The 20,088-nt window shown below is 43.4% G+C and overlaps 1 protein-coding gene across 1 annotated transcript; it reads right to left on the reverse strand.

The window, feature by feature from the left end:
• Window positions 1–11,717: 11,717 nt before the first annotated feature.
• LOC124653965 lies at window positions 11,718–18,567 on the reverse strand. Its single transcript, XM_047193014.1, has 2 exons — window positions 18,441–18,567; window positions 11,718–12,245 (listed from the first exon to the last, which is right to left on the reverse strand). The coding sequence occupies exon 2, from the start codon at window positions 12,199–12,201 to the stop codon at window positions 11,797–11,799; it is 405 nt and encodes a 134-aa protein (XP_047048970.1). The 5' UTR covers window positions 12,202–12,245; window positions 18,441–18,567; the 3' UTR covers window positions 11,718–11,796.
• Between the last annotated feature and the right edge of the window lie 1,521 nt (window positions 18,568–20,088).

Here is a 20,088-nt window from a genome sequence, read left to right on the forward strand (position 1 = left end):
GGAGTAGGGATACACCTTAGTACCATAGAGCCGAGCAGCGTAGAACTTACCTAAATAAGTTGCTGAGCTCTCTTTTATCGATATGTGAGTTGTAATAGTACTTAAGTATTATCTTAGGGTGTTCTCATCGGACCTGTGAGAATACCAACTTGTTAAGACTATGTTTGTAATAATATTTGGAGTGTTATGACCTGCGATGTTTCTGTTGTACCACTCTGAGGGATATGGCAATTGTGAAGAAGTCCCTTCACAAAGATCATATCAACGACTTGTATACTACAACATGCAGTGGTATGCTGGGTCACCGCAACTACGTACTTGTCCAATAATTTTCTCTGAGCTATACACTTCACAAATTTTCTTCCACCCTAACTAGTACTTCAAATGTCATTTGAAATAAGAAATAATACTCTATGGCTTTGGCGAATACAGCCGCGGCCTCCGAAAAAACCTAGCCGCCTCTACTTCAGCATCCTCCATAGATCGGTTTCCCCTCTTTCGGATGGTTCGCTGACGTCGGGAGGAGTGGGAAACTCGATATATGTGTGAAGTTTTTAATAAAAGTAGTGTTTTCAGTAGATTAGGTTATGATTTTGGTAGCCGTCTTCTTGTTGGTTTTCCCTGAATGGAGATGGCATCGTAATCTCCGGTCTTTCGTTCGACGACGAGATCTTCTTCCAGACTTCAAATTGTGATGTTGAAAGATTATAATTCTCTAGGTATGAGCGTTGAGATCTTAATTCGCTGGATTAATTTTTTGATCTTTTCTCATGGTTGTTGCGAGGAGGATTATCCTCGCAGTTTTTGTCACGGCTACTACGTCATTGACCACGGTGATTCGTACTTTCGGCTCTCCAGCAACGTTGACAAGGCTGATCGGTTGCTAGTCACTGATATATTGGTGTTGGTACTCTTGCCGATGTTGATTGACTATTTCAATGGTTGTGCACGTGCACGAAACTTTGGCATTGCGGCACAAATTAAAATTATGGGAGAACCTTCATTGGTATTACAGGTTTATGGTTTGTTATCTACCTTTAAGTAAAGTCCAAAATTGTGTCATAGAATAAGAAAGAGTTGGAAGACTGATGTCTACGCACACTTCTATTCCTGTAGACAGTGTTGGGCCTCCAAGAGCAGAGGTTTGTAGAACAGCAGCAAGTTTCCCTTAAGTGAATCACCCAAGGTTTATCGAACTCAGGGAGGTAGAGGTCAAAGATATCCCTCTCAAGCAACCCCGCAATTAAGATACAAGAAGTCTCTTGTGTCCCCAACACACCTAATACACTTGTCAGATGTATAGGTGCACTAGTTCGGCGAAGAGATAGTGAAATACAAGTAATATGGATGAATATGAGTAGTAATTGCAATCTGAAATAAAGATGGCAGCAAGCAAACATGTAACAGAACAGTAAATAAACGGAGATTCGATATTTGGAAACAAGGCCTAGGGATCCTACTTTCACTAGTGGACACTCTCAACAATAATCACATAATAAAACTACTCTACACTCTCTTGTTGGATAACAAACACCATTCATTGTGTAGGGCTACAAGAGCTCCCTCAAACCGGAGTTAACAAGCTCCACAACATTCGGAGTTCATATTTAAGTAACCTTTAGAGTGCATGATAGACCATTGCAATTTAGACCGAGTACTAACATAGCATGCACACCGTCACCGTCGAGGCTATGAAAGGGGAATAGATCGCATCAATACTATCATAGTAATAGTTAACTCCATAATCTACAAGAGATAACAATCATAACCTATGCCAAGTACTACATGATGCACACACTGTCAACATTACATCATGGAGGAGGAATAGAGTACTTTAATAACATCACTAGAGTAGCACATAGATTGATAGTGATACAAAGCTCATGATCACATAAAGATCACACCATGGGAGAGAGATGAACCACATAGCTACCGGTAGAGCCCTCAGCCTCGGGGGAGAACTACTCCCTCCTCATCATAGGAGACAACAACGGAGATGAAGATGGCGGTGGTGTCGATGGAGATGACTCCGGGGGCAATTCCCCGTCCCGGCGGCATGCCGGAACAGAGACTTCTGTCCCCCGAAACGGAGTTTCGCGATGGCGGCGGCGTCCCTGGAGTCTTTCTGGAGTTTCGTCAATTGGTATCGAAGTTTTAGGTCACGAGGGGTCTTATAGGCGAAGAGGCGGCGCAAGGGGGCGCCTGGGGGTCCCACCCCATAGGGCGGCGCGCCCCCCTCCAGGCCGCGCTGGCCTATGGTCTGGGGGCCCCAGGCCTCCCCTCCGATTCTCCTTCGGTGTCCTGGTCCATCTCAGTGAATTATGATGTTGGGTCTTCGTTTCGTCGAATTCCGAGAATATTGCCCGAATAGCCTTTCTGGAACCAAAAACAGCAGAAAACAGGAACTGGCGCTTCGGCATCTTGTTAATAGGTTAGTTCCGGAAAATGCATGAAATCATTATAAAGTGTTAGCAAAACATGTAGGTATTGTCATAAAACTAGCATGGAACATCAGAAGTTATAGATACGTTGGAGACGTATCAAAGACCTCGAAGATTAGTATCTTTAAGACTTTGTTCTCTAATCGTTGGAGACAGCTCGTGTATCTCTACCATGTACTATTTGTTACTACAAATATATGTGATATTGATTGTAAAAATAAAGTATTACTCTGTATTATTCACTCTGGGACATTCTTTTAAATTCTTTTTGTAGGATTCAACCTATGTATAAATCATTATCTTTTTGGACAGAAAGAATGTGAAAGGAGTTACATGTATTTGAAAGGACGAGATGTCGCCTAGAGGGGGTGAATAGGCGTTTAAAAACTCTTACGAATTTGGCTTGTAAGAATGCGAAATTAAACTAACGTTTTTTTATACGCACAAATCATAAATATGCTAGGCTCAACTAAGTGCAACAATAACAACTAGAGCTAAGCAAGATAAGCACAATATATATGAACAACAAGTGATAGCAAGATATAATAGATACTTCAAGCACGATGGTTATCACAAGGAAAGAAAGTTCGGGTATAGAAATAACCGAGGCACGGGGAGACGAGGATGTATTCCCGTGTTCCCTTCCTTTGCAAGAAGGTACGACACGTTTGGAGGGGTGGATGTCCCACGAAGGATTCCCCAACGCCACGAAGGCTCACCCTATTCTCCGAGCCAAACCCACAAAGGATACTGGCACTTTCCTTATGGTTAGCTTTTCCTCCACTCCGGAGATGGCAAGCTCCAAAACCACTTCACAAGCTCCACAAAGGAGAAGCCCGGGCCTCTTCACAATCTTCCTTGAAGAGATCACCGGAGCACCAACCGCCAAGCCAACTAGGAGGTCTCCCTCCAAGAGTAACAAGCTCACGGTCTCTCACTCGAACTAATCGTGGTGGAGAGCTCAACACTATGCAATGATGCAAAGCAAGAACACTAGAGGTGTTCAAATCCTTCACACTCGAACCTCACCAACGCAACAAATGCTAGGATGAGATTAGAGAGGAAGAACAATGGAGGAAATCAACAAATGACTCCAAGATCTAAATCCCAAGAGTTCCCTCACCTAGAGTAGAAATGGATTGGATGAGGTTGTAGATCTAGATCTTCTCTTTCAAATCCCCCAAGAATATGCAAGAATCATAGGAGGGATTGGAGAGGAAGCAAGCTCAAGAAGGTCAACAATAGTGGTAAAAAACGAGCCTAAGAACCCTAAGAACAATGGGGAAGAAGGCCCCTTTTATAGCCCATCAAACAATGACCGTTTGGGGGCAGAATTGAGCTACCCGGTACTGGACCCGGTACCTACCAAGCTGACTACCGACCTACCCGGTAGCAGCACTCGGTGGACCGGGTTGTGTACCGAAACTGCGATAATTTTTGCATTCGGACTCCGATTTCGATGATCTTGGACTCGTTGGAATCATGACGACCAGCTCTACAACATTATGCATAGAAACATCATAGTACAACTATTGAGTAAGAAACATAATATAAAAGGTTTTGCCTATCTATAAAAGCATCAAACCAGTAAAACCTTCAACCAGGAAAACGCAATAGAAGATGCATACGAATTCTGTTTTCGATGAACTTGGGCTTGTTGTAAATTTAGCAACAAGCTCAAGAACCTCACACAGAGAAACACCAAGAAGCAACAAGATTTATGGAATGCAAAGGGTTGAGCTTCCTAAGACGATGTGATCAAGTTACCCAACCGAAAGCCCCTCTTGATAGTGCGGCTATGTATCCTATAATCCGGTCTCCCAACAACCACCTTGAGACTGGTAAAAGGAAACCTAGCAAGGCCATACCTTTGCCTTGCGGATCCCGCTTGATCTTGATGATAACTCTTCAAGCTCCACTCAAGCCGGAATGCCTCACTTGATCATTGTTGCTTCGTGAAGACTCACAAATGAACCCCCATACACCATGATGGGAAAGCTCCATTGATGCACATCTTCACATGTCCATTATCACCAAATGGACGGCAAGCTTCAAGCATGTGATCCTCTTGAGATGCTCATCTTGAACTTGCCCAACTCGACCTTGATGACGACCACCACTTGATGTCATCCTCTCATGGGCTATATGAGATCTCACTTTTGATGCATGCCCATGGAAAGATACCTAACTCACATAGACAACACAAGGACACATATATGATGGGTTAGTTCATAAAGCATAATTGACAAGGATTACCATACCACATGACTTCACGTGGCACATTCTTCATGCTTCATGTGTTGACCAAACTTGAATCTATTATTCACTCTTTGTATTGGTCAACCTTGTATCTTCTCATGCTCCATCATACTATCTTGAGGTGTATAAAGAATTCTTTATTTGTTTGCATGCTCTAAATCTTAGTCAATCATAGCTCAACTTATGAGACTATCATGACACCGACTTAGAGCCATAATTTGAATTCGTCACTTGGAATCAAGCACTCAAGATCTTGATCATCCATTGCTTATCACATAAGCTAGAGCATGGCTAATATTGAGTTCTACATAGGAACTCCATCTTCATTTCTTCTTCCTGATCATATCACATATATATCTTCAAATCAATGATCTTGATGCCAATACACAAGGTATATCTTTATCTTCATGGCATCCATACTTGAATCCAACACATGGAATACAAGTAGTACCTATGGAATATTCCTTCATATAAACTCAATGAAAACATTAGTCCATAGGGGTTGTCACTAATTACCAAAACCACACATGGGGGCAATATACCCTTACAGTATTGCTTTCCTACAGTTGTATGAAATCAACTCTTTGTTCACTGCCGTCTAGGATGGTCGTGCGGCAACTTCTCCCACCCTTGTCGTCGGCATCGGTTCTTCACGGCCGACATTTGCAGGTGAAATCAAACCTCTAGGCTTCTATGTCGATTCGGAGGCCTCTTACCTTCAGTGTAGTTGGCTCCCGGCACCTCGCCCCAAGTGGCCATGTCCTCGGTGGCGTTGTGCTTGACTGCATCGTGGCTTCCAGAAGCAATGGTATTGGAGCTGGACCCGATTGTGTTTCATGTGTATTTTCTTGGGCCTCTAGAGCAAAAAGGTTGGACCTGTTGTAATTTTCTTTTTCTTTGTTGGTCCTCTTTGTAATTGTGCCACTACTCAAGCTCAATGACAGCTTCTAGGTCCTTGGGACCGTCCCTGGTTAAAAAAAATGAACTTTTACAAGTGTCAATTTCATATGACATTGATTTTTCTGTTATGTCTTGCAAAATATCTCTCTCTCCGCAATCCTCAAAAATGTCTCTGCAATACTTTATTAATTTTAAATAAGAGTTACATCGTTCACAAATTTAACTAAGATAAAGCTAGGGACTCATCGACCCAATTACACGATTGTTTATCGGTAAAACAAGCCATATCTAGTTCATGCGCCACACTCTTTTGCTTCCCTCGAACAATGCTTAAATTAAACCCTACCGATAAGAGTCGCAATACCAACGCAATCAACAAAAATTGCTGAAGATTCACCCCACCATGATTCTTCTCCTGTACACGCCTGTATTGTCTCCATGCAATCTGATTCAGCTAATACATTGTTACATCCTAGACGATTAGCAAGCGCCAAGCCTTCATGCATGGCCATTGCTCTAGCTACTGCAGCCGATGCAACAGTTGGAAGATAGATTGTTGAAGCCACAATGAACCAGCCTTCATAATCCCGTACAACCACACCAACAACACCTGCATAAAAGTCGAGGTGAAAAGAGCCATCAACATTAACTTTAACTTACCTGGGATCCGGCTTAGTCCCCTCAATCTTGTTTTCTCTATACCTACTCCTATGTTGTTAGATTCCTACAATACAAAGAGACCCTTAAATGAAGATAAAATAGTAGAGAGGCCCTTAAATGAAGCTAAAATAGTAGAGAGGCCCTCAAAAGCTTAACCTCTTGTGCAGTTGTATCGGTTTGATCCACCAACAAGATTCATGAAGCATTCTACTCCCCGCGTTCCATATTTTTTTAATCGTGGTTGCAATTTAAATATAAACTAAAATCACAATAAAGATAATGAAAAAGGGAGGTGTTATTGAGTAAAGTGTGCTTTCGAAGGACGATCGAGTTTCTCATTTCTACTGATTTGAGAGTTGGTGGTCTTTTAGAACACACTTCTCATGAAAATAGAGCATGTAACCTGTACCTTATCAAGATGGCAAGTTAGATGGTAGTCAGGTCGTGGTTTAGGCCGGCTTACATACTTTTGTATTCCTCCAGCTCTTGATACTTGTTTCAGATTTATGTAAGCTAAAATATATTTAGCTAGCTTTATTAAACTTGAGAAAAGTATTAAGATTAGAAGGGAGTCTTCCTCCTCTCCCAAGGAGACTTCCATGGATTAATTGAGAAAACGGTAGAAAAGAAAATGGACCTTTCTAGTGTATACCACATATATTGAGAAGTTCCGTGCCTAACAACTGCGCCGTCGTGATCACTTTGCAAGCGCCGTGCGCACGGATGTTGTTTCTGCGATGCGTAGGGAGCGACAGGCGGCTTAAACCAGGTGGGGTGCGGATCTCTCCACGATAGATGCAAACGAATGGCCTCCATTTCCTACGCGTTGAGTTGGGTGTGGCGACGAACCGGCCGGGCCGGACGACGAGTCGCTCAGGCCACCGTCGCCGTCGCCTTATCTGGGTAAAACACGGGTGGCCGTATCCAAGATGGTCTCTTTCGCGTGAGAGATAAATTGACTATTTGGATTGGATGGATGAAATGTGGATGGTGCAATCCAAATCTCAACACGTGGTCGTCTGGATGCCAACTAGGGCAGGGTGTGTTCCGTTTATGCAAAAAAAAAAAGATGGCGAGTTGGGATTTTTCGTTGAAGTTTTGCTTGCGAGTAGATTGGTCAACCAAAAATGGTTACAGGCCCGATGGCCGCTGGTCGGCAGCAGCAGTGGCGGCACCCATCTTGTTGAAGACGGAGGGCAGATGAGGTCCGCATCTCGGCAGCGAATCTCGGGAGGAGGAGAGATGCCGGCTGGGGGCACAGGGCGGCGTGGCTGGTCTGGTCGGTGCCTGAGGTTCTACGATGGTCAGATGTCGAAGAGGCGGTGGTGCGCCGCCGACGCGGCCATCCTTCAGCTCGCATGGTGTGCAACTGCTGCTGGGCTGCAATAGGTTGTAGGGCCCCGATCTGGGGCTGAGGGGCCAGCGCGTTTGTTGCGGAGAAAAATTCAGCGACGACCCGCATTCGTGCACTGGGTCGCCCTCTCCTCTTCTACCTTTCCTACTGGAGACTAACCGGCGGCGTGCGGGCTGCTGGTCTCGCAAATAATGGAGGTGGTTCTAGAATTCTTCTCGAGGTAAGATGAATATTTGCATGTTGCATGTCCCCATCGATCTGGTGGGAGTGTCGTGTTCCGGAGATTCTGGATCGGATGGTATTCGATCGCGCACAACCATATTTTTTCTGATTGTTTAGTTTCAGAGGGAGAGCCGCAAAGCTTTGCTGGCTGTTACCATCATCAGGCATGCTTTCTCTCCCATGGCGAAGCCAGCTGGTGGAGAATGTCATCGAAGCCGAGATCTAGGGACTAGCAATAATGATTCAACTCTTCATAGCGATGATGAATTGGCTTGGTGATCTATGATTTGGACCAGCGGCTTCGGAAGTGGAGGCGACAACACAAGAGAAGTTCAGAGTCCTACCTTCCAGTGTGAAAATCCAAGGTTTAGCTTTAATTGGTTGTGCCTCGCAATGACCTTGTTCAAGGCATTGTTTTTGGGAGCGATGACTTTTCTTCAGGGTGAAAATCGATCGGCGACGATGATGCTTGTGCGCTATGTCCTTCTTGGAGGCGTCATTTTTGGAGAAGTTGCACTTCTGGTGCTGTCGAGGTGGTATTAGTACTGTTGCTTCAAAAATAGATCTCAGTAGCGGGATTTTTTTTATTGTAATTCTTGTTTTTTGTTGTTGTGTGCATCCGTAATGCCGTTAGGACAACGCGTTGGTATCTTCACGATATGAATATATATGTTCTTTATATAAAAAATGGTTATAGCCCCAAATAATGCTAGGGTACGCTTTGGACATAAATAATGCTGTAAAAAAATTTGGCGGAAACAAATATATACTCCGTACGTTCTGATTTAGTTTATATTCTAGAAAAAGTGAGACAAACTAATGTTGTATTTATTAGTACTAGTTAGATATGTGAAGAACCAATCGAAGCTACGTTAAAAATAACAACGTCCAATAAAAAGAGCAGCACCATTTTGTTTTCGGTGTTATTTTTGACTAAAAGCTACTCCCTCCGTTTCAGTGTATAGGACTTGCACGTATTTCTAAGTTATCAATTTGTCCCGATCATTAGAAAGTAGAACTTGTAAGCCTTCTAATGATATATATTTTGTAATATATATTTTATATTATCATGGTCAATTTTACATCCTATGGTTACTGGCAAACCCTATGAAATGGGATGGAGGGAGCAGAATATATACTACTTTAAAACACATTTTAGAGCTAGAATGTAGAATATTTCAGAACGGAGGGAGTATATATGGTGAGTCTTAGAGCTTCTTCACTCGGCCTTCACATACCGCCTTCGTCAAAACCGTTATGCAGGCCGTATGGGGGAGCCGGCAAGTAGATTTATAGGAGGGGTCTATATTTTTCAGAGAGCACCTCAAAGTAAATTCAAAATTTGATGAAATGTTAACAAATAGGCGAATTTTGGTGAATTTGAGCGAATATTGATTAAAGTCGTTCATACTTAGGAGAATTTGTTCATGTAGGCTGAGGGACTACCTTGGATATCCTTTTGTGGATTGAGGGAGTACTATTCATCTGGGCCTCTTATAGGCCTCAAACTTTTTTTTCCTTCTTTTTTGAAAGGGGTTACATGTACGGAAATTCAATTCGGCTCCCGGGTGCATATGCTCCCCCTATCAAAAAGTTATATTTCGAAATGTTGAAATATTTTGACAAAAAATTCTACATGTACATCTTCACAATATACGTACGTTCGTCAAGTTTCGTGAGGAACCAATATGTTTTCTGGTCTGTGTAAAAAAGAGAAAATTTATCTCCTGAAAAGCCTTATTTTCAGCATTGATTTTTATCTTTTTTCACACGTCACACGACAAGTCGGATTTTTATGAAACAACTTTGTGAGCGCGTAGCACGTGAAGATGTACGTTTGATTTTTTCGTTTCAATTTTTTAAAATTTCAAAATGTATGTAACATGCATTTCAAAATAAAGGGAGCATATGCTCCCATGTGCCAAAACACCATTCCCGTTACATGTATTACTAATGAACTTCTTCAAATGTCAATTTAATATGACATTGAATTTTTATTATGCCTTGCAGATTATCTCTCTCCCCCTTCAATCCTTTATGGGTCTTGAAACATAGTACTCCCTGCCCTTCGTCTCAAGAAATATGTCAGGTGTTTGTCAAAATTCGAATGTATTTAGATAATATTTACGGTCTAGATACATACAAATTTAGACAAAACTTAGCAAAGTTTCATAACACGAAGGGAGTACATGTGTTTTGAAATCAAGGGGTATAATTTACAATACATTGTCTCAAGACTTGTTTCCTTTATTAATATTCCTATGTTGTTAGATTCCTATTTTACAAAGAGACCCCTAAACTAAGTAAAAAAATTAGAGCCTGGACTTCCTCCGGGATGAAAATGTATGATCTATGATCGGGACAACGATGGAACTTGTACATTGTTTCTTTCTTGGAGACCTTACTTTTGGATAAGATGGATTTCTGGTGTTGTCGTGTTGGTATATGGTTCGATGCTACAAGAAATAGATCACTATAACGGGACTTTTCTTTTCTGTAATTTTTCTTTCTTTTTTAATTGTATGCATCAGTTTGCTATTAGAGCATTGCGCTGTTGCAGAGACTGGATGTAAATGATATCTTCCTAATATTAATATATATTTTTTTATCCAAAAAAGCTCTGTACAACTTCGGTTTGATCCACCTACATGATTTGTGAAATATCCTACTCTCTCTGATTCCATAATTTTTATCTAATTGTAATTTATATTTAAGCTAAAACCACAATAATAATAAAAAGGGGGTATTATTGAGTAAAGAAGGACGGTCGAGTTTTTCAGTTCTACTAGCCAGACAAATGGTAGTCTTTTGGAACACACTTCCCATGGAAATATAACACGCAATTTGTGTCTTAACAAGATGGCAAGTTAGATAATGCTCCCTCCATTTTAAAATAAGTGTCCTAGATTTATTGACAATTTAGGCCGGTTTACATGTTTGTATATTCTAAATGTCTGGCATTTCCTTCAACCCTAAATAGTTATTGCAGATTTAGCAAAAATGTAGGCCAAAATCTATCTAGATTCGTTAAACCTAAGACAAGTATTTAGAGCCACCTAGGGACAGTAATTTTGAAGGCTTTCATGAGCTTTCAGTCTAATGAAAACTAACTTTATTTTTAGTAGAATGATGCTATCGAATCTCAGTTGTAATCCTTGCAACTCATCATTATCACGAATCACGAGACATTTATTCTACTTGCAACCTCACTTGCAACCGAAATTTTTCAGATGCAATCCAACTTATAACTTAAGTTCACAATCACGATTAAAATCCGATGTTGCAAAAGTCAACTAAGTACGAGCTATGTTATCTGTGGACTCGCAATTCCGCATTAGCTTAGCTAGTTTTTGACTGTGCACCGGGAGCCGTAAACTTCGAGTCTTCCTCCTCTACCAAGAAGATTTCCATGGATTGAGGATACAGTAGACAAAGAAGCTTTCCGTGCGTGACAAATGCGCCGTCGTGGTCACTTCGCACGAGCCGTGCGCGCGGGTGTTGTTTCTACGTTGCCAACGTGAGGGGGCGACAGGCGGCATAAACCAGGTGGGGGTGCGGATCTCTCCACGACATATCCAAACGAGTGATCCACCACATCGGCGACGGTGGCGGGTTGGGTGTGGCGACGAGCCGGACGAATGACGAGTCGCTCACGGCACGGTCGCCGTCGCCTACTCATCTGGGTAAAACACGGGTGGCCATATTCCAGATGGTCTTTTTCGCGTGACAGATATACTGTTGCTTTGAATGGACGAAATGTAGATGATGCAATCCAAATCTCAACATGATGAATGTAATTTTATTGATTTGGTATTTTAGATGTTGATATTTTCTTCTGCATACTTTGTCAAACATTACATTGTTTAACTTCTCAAAAAGCTTATATGCGCTACATTTTTGCAGGGAGGGAGTATAAAGAGTTGTTTGTTGTGTACACTTACATATACTGCACACTGGCTTTCAGCCGCTTGTCTGGATCTCCTCTTCAGCCTTGCCTTGCTCCTCCTTCATCAGATGTTCATCATCCCACGTTGGGATTTCCAGTGTGGGGCAGTTTGGGAGGAGATCCGCCGTGTTCCTGATGGCCTCCTCCAATGCCTCCACCTCCCGAACCGTTGCGCCCATGCAAATGATCTCAACGGAAAGATTCCTGAGGGATGAGAGGTGCTGGATGCCAAAATCAAGACCACTGCCTGCATCAAATGGAACACGCGGCTTCTCGAGCTTTGGCATGGCCCCAGCTTCAAACATCAGGCCTGCCCCATTGCTCCAGCAGGTGAAGTATAACTCCTTCTCAGGCTTATGAACATGTTGCTGCTTACGACGAGCCTTTGATCGGGAGCAGCTGATCTTGATGTCAGCCATACAACCAGCAAAGCAGGTAAGCCTCCAAGGATCTCCAGTGCTTCCTCTGTACTGGATCAAGCGATGCAACCCAAGCTGGCACTCTGGGGAAGAAGTAGAACATGCCCATCTGAAACATCTGGAGGAGATGAAGGGAAGGGAACCAAGAATCCAGCAAGAAATCTATACGCGAGTATCGATAGTTATTCTGAATATTCAGAGATCGAAGGTTGAGTCTTCCCAGGCTGCGGAGCGTTGAGACCAAGTTATCTGCAAGAGTTTCTTTCTTGGGTGTGTATGTCTCAGTCAACTGAGAATTTCTTAAGTCTCAGTCATCTCAGAAAAGTGCTTCAAAAAAATGTGCAACTAATCAGTTGCACTAGAAAAGTGCAATTGCACTTCTTTAATAGGAAAGTGCAACTCAAATGCATTTTTATGAGTGACTGAGACTTAATAAATTCTTAGTTGACTGAGACATAGCAAAACCATTTTTTATTACTGTCCACATGGACAAGGCACCAGCATAGCTCAAGAATCCGCAGTTTACTCAGGTTGCCCAGCTCTAGCAAAGAAGATGCCAGGCTGTCCCGGTTTACTTTGATATCTGATAGCTCCTGCAGAGCGTGCAGATTCCCAATTCCTTCCGGTAATTCCAGATTACGGACACGCAAACATGTCAAATGTTGCAGCTGAACAATGCTTTTGGGTATTTTTCTTATCTTTGTCCATGCCATATATATCCAGAGTCTTCAAACGCTGTAGTTCTCCTAATTGTTCAGGGAGTGTGGAAATGCTTCTAACGTTGAGTCGCAAATACTGCAAATGAAAAACCTTACTTTAGTGTTCAAAACAATTACACTCCATCTCCTCGCCATTTTCAATATCAAGTACTCGCAGAACTCGAAAAAAACACACTCTATGAGTTATTACAATGTAAAGAAAACAAAAATATGAATTTTACGGCATATGTTTGTAAGTCACTAAACAAAAAAATGCCTTGTGTAATTTTTCTTATGTTTAACTCTTTTAGTAAGATAAAATTTATGTGACGTAAAAATTATTTCCGGTTGCAGATATACAAGATGGGTGTAGAATAACTATTCCGCACCCTGGGGGTTAAATAACGCGACTTTCTCTATATATATATTGCCTAAATTACCGAGTCCTGTTGATGTGTACAAGTAGATTGCCTAGCCCTTTCCATCAGTTCGGACTTTTGGTTCAATTGGCTAGTGCATGAAGCTTAACATGGTATCAGAGCCCCAGGTCTCGAGTTCAAATCCTGGCTTTCCCAATTTATTCTAAAAAATTATCTCCTCTCCCCGCAGCCTCCCATGTGGTCCGGCCTTTTGCTGCCTCTCCTGCCGTGTGGTTCCGGCCTTCCACGTGTTGACTTGTCTTCTCGTCTCCCGTGAGCCTAGCCTCCTCCTTTTCATCAGTTCGGACTTTTGGTTCAATTGGCTAGTGCATGAAGCTTAACATAGTGCAAGTGTGAGATTGAAGAAAATATGCACTAGAGGCAATAATAAGTTTCTTGATTTATAATTAAGTTTTATATTTTGTGCTATAATTGTATTAGTTTCGGATATTCGTGATATCGAAGGAAAAACCCTAATACATGTGTGGAATAATAAGCACCAAATTAGACATCTCTAGTCTTTCCTCTAACTAGTATAGGTTGCCATTATCACATGCATGTGAGTAACATTGTTAGCGGAACAATAATATTGGATAAACCCTGATTGAAATACCGTGAAAGACATCGTCAAAATAAGTTATCGGTAGTTTGTCAAAGACTAAGTATTACCGTTACTAAGATCGTTAGACCTTGATACTAAAATGAACTAGAATATGATATGGATGTCACAAGTTCTTCAAACTGTCACTTCGTAACTGGGTGACTAAAAAGATTATATGCATTCGTACCAGATAATATTGTGTAGTGTCATTTTATGTGATCATGGAAAATGCTACTCCGGCGATGGAGATATACACTCTGGGCCCACTCATGTATCGTGTTGTTCGTTATCGTCTGGCTGAACACGTGACTAAGTTGTTACGTAACAGGAACATCGATGATACAGAATGAGTGAAGAGAGCATGCCGGATAACGAGGACAACCTAGGATTTCACCTTGGGCTGTATTGAGTATTGTTGAGCAATGCAAGTGTATCGAATAAGTAATACGGAAGGTTCACATGAAAAAGATCTTCGTGTTTACGTGGGGATTGATGCAGTTATCAAGCGCTCGAGATCAATCATTGTGACGGAAGGTTGTTCTGAACATGTCCACATATATCCAAAACTATAGGGTCACACACTTAAGATTTAGCGACATTTAGAATACGAGTGCAAGATAAAGAAGAAAAGTGGTTCCCAATGTTGTTCAGAAAGTCTTGGAATACCTTGGAAGAGTCCGGAGAGTGTCCGAGAGTGACATGGAATGGTTTCGATCATTTATGGGAGGTACCGAAAGGATCTAGATTTATTTCTGAAAGTTTTAGAAGAGTCTGGAAGGTTTCAAAAAGTCGAAAGGGCCCGGAAGGGGATGGCACGAAGGGGCACCATGGGCCATAAGCCACATGGCCCCTCCTTGGCCGGCGCACAAGGGAGGGGAGGAGTCAACATAGACTACCACCCCACCCCCCACCCACCCCACCCGCGCCCAACCCCACTTGGCCAATTGGGAAAGGAGGAGCCCAGATGGAGTCTAACTCCTCCCCAAGTCGGCCTGGGAGAGGAAGGAGTCCACGTGATGGACTCCAAGCCCCCTAGGTCGGCCAACCCTCAATAAAAGGGGAGGGAGAGGGAAGGGGCGAACCAAGGCAGTTGCGCGCCCCACTCAACCCTAACCCTGGCCACCTTCTCCTCATCCACCGCAAGCGATGCCACCTCCAAGCGTCACCACCCAAAGCACGACCACTGTGCCATCCTCCACTTGCTGCCGCCCTAGCCGACGCCATCGGGAGACCGCCGCGGAGATCTACTTCTCCTTTTCTTCTCGGTGTGATGCCGGAGTTTTGTCGTCGGCTAGATCTAATCTAGTCGGTCTCGCGGAAGCAATGCCTGATCTTCATCGGCACGTTCCCGCCTCGTCTGTGTGCTTACACTTCGAGGCAGTGTTGCTAATCTCATATATGTAGATACCATGGGAGCAGTTTGAGAGATAATACATCTCCTCGTGACTAGACCGTCTAGTCGCGGAGATCGACTCGTGTCTTCATCAACCTCGTCATCGACAAACTTCCGCTAGTTCGATTTACGAGGGTATGATGGTTACTTCCCCTCTCTCATATGATCTTGGTTTAATGTGTACAATTTTTTTTGTTTTCTATACGCGTTCCCCAACAAAACACTCATATGATGTTGGAACATGATCAAACTCTAAACTTAGTACTAATAACAAGATTTGTTCCAACAATCACCTCCCAAATCTTGCTATTACTTATTTCTCCCTTGAAACATGTGGTCGTCGATGTCGTCGGTGCACCTCGCAGTTGGTCGCCAATGCCATCTTGCACTCCGATTACCGCCGTCGCCATTGGACTCGCCGAGAGACGCACCTCCTACGCCTTCACCGCGAGCGTGCCGCCATGACACACTCGATGCCGCATGTTTGCCGCCGGTGACGCACCTCGCCGGTGGCTCGCCTCCATGTTCGCCACCGGCCTGTCCTGCAACTCACCGGTGACTCCCTCCATGTTGCCGCCGATGACGCACCTTGTCGACGACTCCGACATGGACGATGAACTCTTCATGGCAATGGCGTCCGCACCTTGGCCATCACCTCCTTGCCGCCGGTGGCTCAACTTACCGGGCAGCATGCCTTTCTCCATCGCTCGTGACGCAGCTCGACGATGATGAAGACCCAACCTCGACGAACGAGGCTCTGATACCAATTGATAGATTTGCCCCACATACACACACGTTAACATGGTGGAGAAGATGCACACATACACACGAAGAGTTCCAGCACACACGCACGTAGTGCTTTTTCTGTATTCCACTCCACTAATAACAAGATTTGTTCCAACATATGCTCTACCCGAATTACCCTTTGTGAGAAACAGTTCATGACCCGCAAAATTCTTCATTGCAACTTCGATACCACTGCTACAACCAAATACGTGACTAGATTTATCTGCTACATCCAGATGTAAGAGTGCATGCAAAGTCTACTGATTGTTTTTTTTAATGAAACTACTGAAATTTGTTAGCTGACCAGACCATTACACGGATAAAGCACGCCCTGCTCTATAGGAAGGCAGGAACGACAACAAGGTAACCAATACGTGACTAGATTTATCTGCTACATCCAGATGTAAGAGTGCATGCAAAGTCTACTGATTGTTTTTTTTAATGAAACTACTGAAATTTGTTAGCTGACCAGACCATTACACGGATAAAGCACGCCCTGCTCTATAGGAAGGCAGGAACGACAACAAGGTAACCTACATAAAGGACGTATCAGCTCCCGCAGTGTGCGGGGTCTAGGGAAGGTGTTAGTGGCAAGTCTTACCCTCACGAAGTGCAATGTGAGGAGACCGCGACTCGAACCTGGGACCTCTCGGTCACAGGCGGTGAGGCTCTACCGCTGCACCAGACCCGCCCTTCCAAGGTAACCTACATAATCATGGCAAAAACAGCTACAAGTACACTATAAGTAAATCGAAACTGGAAACCTTTAAGTTTCATAAATATTAACTTGATCAATATGATTAGTCCAGTTACCATAAGGTACTGGGATGACATAATGCTTCTGAACTCTAGAGATATGGTTTGATGTTTCTTCTTTGGTCCGGTGCAGTTGAATTCAGAACGTAAATCCACCACAAAATCAAAACTTCCACTGAATCAAGACTGTAATGTTAGTATTTTATACAGAAAACAATGAACCATGATCTCAGTCATGCAGGACATGAGAAAATAGCATTGCAGAACAAAGAATTGTTTGTGAATTAATATGAACACTGAAATTATTGAAATGCTCGGTGAATTTCTAGCATAAAAGGATGGAGTGAGTATTTTATTCATTGTAGGAGCATCTTCGTTTGGTTTACTTTTTGTGTCTCCAACAAGACAAGTAGCGTTATAAACTGAGACTCTTGTTTCTCCACAAACAAACTTGTAGAACCTCCTGAAGGATTAAATTAGTTCAACTTCACTCGACAATATACTAACCAAATGATATGATAATAATAAATTAATAATAAGCATGTTGTTCCTATATTAATTATAGTTAAAATGAACAGGGAGACAGCACAGAAGTCGCTCGAGAAGAAGGGGAAACAAATTCAGGTGTGAGGAGGTTGTTTCTTTATCGTGTCAATATACATACACTGTGACACCCACTTATAGGGATTTTCCTGGCCCAATCCAGCCATCCCATGAGGGCCAGGAAAACCCCTTTCTGTGCAAATCGATTCTTTGGTCGGATGGGACAGCTCCAGTCCACGACTGAGTGTTTTCTCTACCAGATTTATCCATTTTAGACTATAAACACACACACATGCCACAGTCACACCAGTGAACATCAGAACATGCCATCCCATCTGTCACTGATCTCATGCCTAGGATAGAATGCTGCTGACCTAGACTCATAGAGTGACCCACTTGAAATTTAGTGACTAAAGGTATGCAACTTTGAGTACAGAGATATACTTGAACCAGCTGTACTAGTTCAGTGATCCATAATGTAATTTGCTCCAGGGAAAATTACAAAAAAAAAAGTAGCCTATGGGAGGAAAAATAACTTGAAAATTGTATAATCAGTTGTTTGTTGTGTAAACTTAAATATACTGCAGACTGCCTTTCAGCCACTTGTCTGGATCTCCTCTTCAACGTTGCCTTGTTCCTCCTTCACCAGATGTTCATCTTCCCACGTTCGGATTTCCAGTGTGGGGCGGTTTGGGAGGAGATCCGCCGTGTTCCTGATGGCCTCCTCCAATGCCTCCACCTCCCGAATCGTTGCGCCCATGCAAATGATCTCAACGGAAAGATTCCTGAGGGATGAGAGGTGCTGGATGCCAAAATCAAGACCACTACCTGCATCAAATGGAACACGCAGCTTCTCAAGCCTTGGCATGGCCCCAGCTTCAAACATAAGGCCTGCCCCATTTCTCCAGCAGGTGAAGTAGAACTCCTTCAGTCTTATGAACATGTTGCTGCTTACGACGAGCCTATGCTCGGGAGCAGCTGATCTTGATGTCAGGCATACAGACAGCAAACCAGGTAAGCCTCCAAAGGATCTCCAGTGCTTCCTCCTGTACTGGATTGATATTGATATCCAGGTAGGTGAGGTTATCAAGCGATGCAACCCACGCTGGAACTCTGCGGAAGAAGTAGAACATGTCCATCTGAAACTTCTGGAGGAGATGAGGGGAAAGGAACCAAGAATCCAACAAGAAATGTAGCCGCGAATATGTATAGTTACTCTGAATATTCAGAGATCGAAGGTTGAGTCTTCCCAGCCTGCGGAGTGATGAGACCAAGTTATCTGCAAGAGTTTCTTTATTACTGTCCACGTCGACAAGGCACCAGCATAGCCCAAGAATCCGCAGTTTAATCAGGCTGCCCAGCCCCAGCAAAGAAGATGCCAGGCTGTCCCGGTTTACTTTTATATCTGATAGCTCCTGCAGAGCGTGCAGATTCCCAATTCCTTCCGGTAATTCCAGGTTACTGACACGCAAACATGTCAAATGTTGCAGCTGAACAATGCTTTTGGGTATTTTTCTTATCTTTGTCCATCCCATATCCAGAGTCTCCAAATGCTGTAGTTCTCCTAATTGTTCAGGGAGTGCAGAAATGCTTCTAGCATTGAGTCGCAAATACTGCAAATGAAAAAGCTTCCTTACGTGTTCAAAACAATTGCTCTCCGTCTCCTCGCCATTTTCAATATCAAGTACTCGCAGAACTCGAAACTTCGAAAGAGAAGGCATCTTTTCAGCATACCCGAGGCGATTTACACAAAAATAACCCAAAAGTGGAAGAAAAGCACAGACTGACCCTCCGGCGAAACTATTTCACCAATCTAACCCTTTTGTGTGGCGCCCCTCCCAGGGGCGCCACACATGCCCATGTGGCTCCCCTCCTGCCGGCGCCACTGACCCAGCCGACGTGGCTCCATCGACGCTGAGCTGGTGCGCCCATCCGACGTGGCAGCATGTGTGGCGCCCCTCCCAACGGCGCCACACATGCACTTGTAATCCCCCAAAACATACTGTAAGACAATTCCTCTGGGACTTAGCCGTTTTGCGAGGCTCGATGTGTGGCGCCGATGCCACGGGCGCCACACTAGCATGTGTGGCGCCGATGCCACGGGCGCCACACATCCACTTAAGTGTGGCGCCCGCGCCCGCCCCCAGCCCGACCATCTTCTTCTCTGTTTCTTCTCCTCTCTCCCTCTCTCCCCCAAGGCGGCCGGCGGTTCCTCCTCCTCCCTCTCTCTCTCCCCCAACAAATCGGCCACAAATTCATCAGATCTGACCGGCCAATCTCTTCCCCATCCATTCCTCAAGGTAATCCCCTTCGAATCCCTCACATTCATCCACTAATTTCATAGATCTTGCTAGATTTACACATGAACCCTAGACATGGAAACTAGATTTGAAATGGCTATGTATGTGTTGAATGTGTATGTGTAGGAACCCTAGATATGTAGGAACCCTAGATATGTAGGAACCCTAGATATATAGGAACCCTAGATGTGTTGAATGAAATTTTACATGTATGTGTTGAAATCCTTATGTATGTATGTGGTGAAAGGCAAAATTGGAGCTTAGCAAATGCATTCTATTGTCTTACATATGTCTATTATGTGCCTAGGAATGGTATGTCTTACGAAATTCATATGTGTGATGTATTTGGATATGAACTCTCATGTATGTGTGATGTATATGTGATTCGAAA

Source organism: Lolium rigidum, chromosome 5, assembly GCF_022539505.1.
Source record: "Lolium rigidum isolate FL_2022 chromosome 5, APGP_CSIRO_Lrig_0.1, whole genome shotgun sequence".
Lineage (NCBI taxonomy): Eukaryota > Viridiplantae > Streptophyta > Magnoliopsida > Poales > Poaceae > Lolium > Lolium rigidum.